Here is a 3699-nt window from a genome sequence, read left to right as displayed (position 1 = left end):
TCGCTGGCATTTCTCGATGGGGATTCCCATATCAAAGGTGTTTCATTACACAAAAGTAAGCGACATCTGGCATCTGACCCGCTGCTACCTTCATCAGCGGGCGAAAACCTCACCTCCGGGCATTTACAGCACTTTCAGCGGGGACTTAAAGGTGGCCTGACATGGACGTGAACACGGCAAGCACGGATGTTGTCAAAGGTCCGGAAGCCAAGCCCATCTCCGAACAGACCACAGGCTCGTCAGCCGCCGGTTGTCCGACTGTCGTTTGTTTACATAACATCAGCCAGGAGTCGGGTCGGAGGAGACCGGAAACCGAAAGGTATTCCGACTGCGTCTCCGACTTCTGTGTGGGCACATGCGCAGTGTCTATGTGCCGTATCCTCTGGTCTGTCCTGTCTGCAACTGTTGCTTCCCTTTTTCTGATTGCACTGGCAACTGACACTAATCCAATCTGGTCGAATCAGCAGCGGAAAGGGAATCTCCTGTCCAGTCCCAATTGGTGCCACTAATTGCGAGCAGTTCACAAAGGCGCTGCGGCGCCAATGGATTTAATTTGCAGTCTCGCAAATTGCACAACTTGGTTAAAACAATTGTCGGCAGTTAAATTCTGTAAATGCCAGTCGAAGGGAGAATTCAATTACACTTGGCAGACGTCAAAGCAATAAAAAGTTATCGAAGCGAAACAGTTGGACATGATCCCGAGAATCCTTCAAAATGTAATCAAATTTTAAGAGCTTTTCATAGAGCACGTGCCTCTAGAGGGGCCATTTAAACCGTCACCAAGTAAAATGACTGTGATAAAGCCGCGTTTTTACAGGAACACCGGCTGATAACAGACCGCTAATCCTTCAGACTTGAACTTATCAGCGAAGCAAACACACATCCCCATTTAAACTTTCAACCCCTTTCCTCCCAGCACAACTTCACACAGATTTATCCCGTAATGAGTTCTAGGAAAAACATCCTAGAAGGAAAAAAAGAAAATAAAGCCAAAGCCAGTTGCAACCCTCAATGCAGCAAATGACAGTCTAAGGAACACAGAAAAAGTGTAAGAACACTAAATAGTTGCAGGACTTGCGGGAAGCGGGATAAGCAGGAGAAAGCGACAGCAGAGTGCTAAAGTTCACACCAATTTCCCCCCTGAAAAAGGGTGAAAAAGGATAATAAAGCGGATGAAAGAACAAATATGCGTTGATCTGTGGCAAGGACTTAACAATGGACATATATAAAATACAGTATAAAGCGAAAAAAAAACAATCAAATTGCAATAAAAGAAAGCACAGCGAGTGAAAGCTAAGGGAAATGGACTCCCCCCTAATGCGGCAAGTAAACAAAATGGGCACGTGACCAAAAGGGGAACTCACAGAGGGATGGACACGGACACACTCAAGGATATGGCCAAAGTTGCCGACTGGCCAACAAATTGCCGCACGAAAGTAATCCTGACAGCCTGCAGATTGTTGCGCCATCATAAAGCCCAGTAGGAGACTCGGCGCCAGGAGCCGAGAATAAGGAAGCACTTCTTCGGCATCTGGACAGGCGGACATGTGAGGGGAGCAGCAGGGACATTGTGCATTATTCTCACCAGAAATGACCAGCACTGGCCGCCATCGCCATCGCTTCACATCCTTGAGACTCGAGAATGCAACTGCAGCACTCTTGAATGGCTGTCAAATCAAACATCCTGCGGAGCTATCTGGAGTGGAAGTGGCGAGGCTCAGATGAGAGATGAGAGTGCGGCATGCCCATCCTTCATTTCCGCTGTGCAACTGCCATATTTTCTGAGCCATTTAAAGACTTAACTATAGAGATTTTAAGTAAATCGAAGCACTTGCGTTATAACAATAAATAAAAGGTGTCTATTGATCAACGTTCTTCTCAAAATTGCTTTTTAATTGTTATCGAATCGGGCGAAACTCTGGTTTTAACTTTTCGAAGATTTTTCTGCCCAGGGCAAGGGAACTCTGAGTAGAGTTCGCCGGCATCTGGCGCTGTTCAAACACTATGATGGGCCGATGCCAGAGGAGCTTCTTGTCTGAAAGGGATATGGGTTGCAGCTGGTTGCTTTCCACCTCCTCCATGAAGATCTCCAGACCCCTGTCCTCTTGGCACATTTGGCGAACCCGCACCTCGAGGGCATTGGGCTCAACGCCGGGCCGGTAGGCAACCAAATATCGGCTATCATTCCAGTCATTGTAGAACCTCGTCTGGCAACCCAACCTCTTGGCCAGTTCCTGGGCAATGGTCTCCTGCAGAGGGTCCATTGGTTTAAAGTCTATGAATCGGCGGCGGCTGCCGAGGAGCCTACGCAGTCGTCGTAGCAGAACGTCTGCATTGCGAACGAGGACGGACAACTCCGATCTTGGGAGCATCTTGGACTCCTTAGGACTCGTCCTGGCATGAATGGAGCAGACCAGCTTGCGGAGATTGAGTTTGGAAGGCAGTGGCTCGGGCAAGAGAATTGTATAGTTGTGCTCAGACAGGATGCGCGGCGACAGGTCGCATAAAGGTCTGGCGGACTCTCCCTTAACACCTGATGGAGAATATAGTTGTTCAAAATGTGCGTTCTCGTTCTCCATTACCTCACCACGCGTGATGTTCTCTGCATCGCCCAGTGGCTTTTCCAATTGCTCGCCCGACATTTTTAAACACTTCTCCACTTTAACTCAGTTGCGAGAGCTGCCAGCCTTGAAGTTGTTGAGAATTCTCCAAAGTCTGAGCAAATTCCTGACAACCAACTCGAGAAATTCCAGCTGAGCAAAGTTGCAATTTGAATTTAATAGAGAACTTTCTCCAGCCCGAGCTGAATTGGGTTAATTTAAGCGATTGACAGCTAGGAATGACAACACACAGAGTTGCTCCGAGTGAGCAAGTTTCTGCAGCAGAGTTGAGCCAAACCCATGTTGGCAAGGTGACAACCCACAAAATAGTGTTGGATTACTGATGTCTGACATATTAGTTGTTAAAAAGTAAAATGTTTTTGTCCATAATTTATTAATTTTATCAATAATTTAAACTTTTAGCTTTAAGTACGAACCAGAAAAAAGAAACTCAATATGCAGATTCGGCTTTATGGCCCAATTCCACACACAATCCGGATGTTATTATGGCCCCGCCAGCTGAAATCAAAGTTTTAGTGCCCCGAAAAAGTCAGTCCTGGAACTTTCTGGCCATTTTCCCATGCAAAACAGAGCCTCCGGAGTGTCAGAGTTGACGGGAAACTTTCATGGAAGGAGACTCCGGAAGATGAGCCAACCACACGAGCAACGGTCATCAAGAAGCAGCCAGGAGTTGGAAGCCAACCAGGATCCTTTATATAGCGAATGGAGAAGAAAAGGCAAACTGCTTTGGTGAAAGGTTTTATTGCTCCTAGCCGCCTGGATATGTCTCCACTCCGAATTGGGTGCTTCGGCAGGACAGGGGATGAGGGATGAGGGATGTGGCCAGGATAGGGGAGCAGCCCGCCGAGAAATTGTACTAAAGTAAATGAAGCGTGACGCTTTGTTTTTCTTTGATTTAGTTTTATGAGTCTGCATCGGATGTAATTGAATTATGCAAGTTGGCGCCGACGGCAGACGACTTTATTAGCATTCGATACTAAAAGGGGGAAAAGGGGAGGCTGATGATGACACGGATGATGGAGAACTCCAGGAGGCTGGCTACAGCTACAGGATACAGGATACTCTGACAAGGTTACGC

General features: G+C 47.2%; 1 protein-coding gene across 2 annotated transcripts; it reads right to left on the bottom strand.

The window, feature by feature from the left end:
* Positions 1-1863: 1863 nt before the first annotated feature.
* Positions 1864-3035, bottom strand: LOC108080864 (uncharacterized). 2 transcript variants are annotated; one of them, XM_070283277.1, is made up of 2 exons: positions 2591-3035; positions 1864-2533 (listed from the first exon to the last, which is right to left on the bottom strand). In XM_070283277.1, exons 1-2 carry the CDS (start codon positions 2640-2642, stop codon positions 1899-1901), a joined length of 687 nt encoding a protein of 228 aa, XP_070139378.1. In that variant the 5' UTR covers positions 2643-3035; the 3' UTR covers positions 1864-1898. The 2 variants fall into 2 exon arrangements, with proteins under 2 accessions (XP_070139378.1, XP_017031257.1); XM_017175768.3 differs by having other exon boundaries at positions 2588-2940.
* Between the last annotated feature and the right edge of the window lie 664 nt (positions 3036-3699).

Source organism: Drosophila kikkawai, chromosome 2L (genome assembly GCF_030179895.1).
Source record: "Drosophila kikkawai strain 14028-0561.14 chromosome 2L, DkikHiC1v2, whole genome shotgun sequence".
Classification (NCBI taxonomy): domain Eukaryota; kingdom Metazoa; phylum Arthropoda; class Insecta; order Diptera; family Drosophilidae; genus Drosophila; species Drosophila kikkawai.
The sequence above is the reverse complement of the archived record's forward strand: the minus strand, read 5'-3'. Positions and strand labels throughout refer to the sequence as shown.

Coding starts and splice junctions, on each gene's coding strand:
- LOC108080864 (XM_017175768.3), bottom strand. CDS start 2,642: ATGTCGGGCGAGCAATTGGAAAAGCCACTGGGCGATGCAGAGAACATC. Junction 2,534..2,587: donor TGCAGAGAACATCACGCGTG/GTGAGGTAATGG, acceptor ATTCTCCATCAG/GTGTTAAGGGAGAGTCCGCC.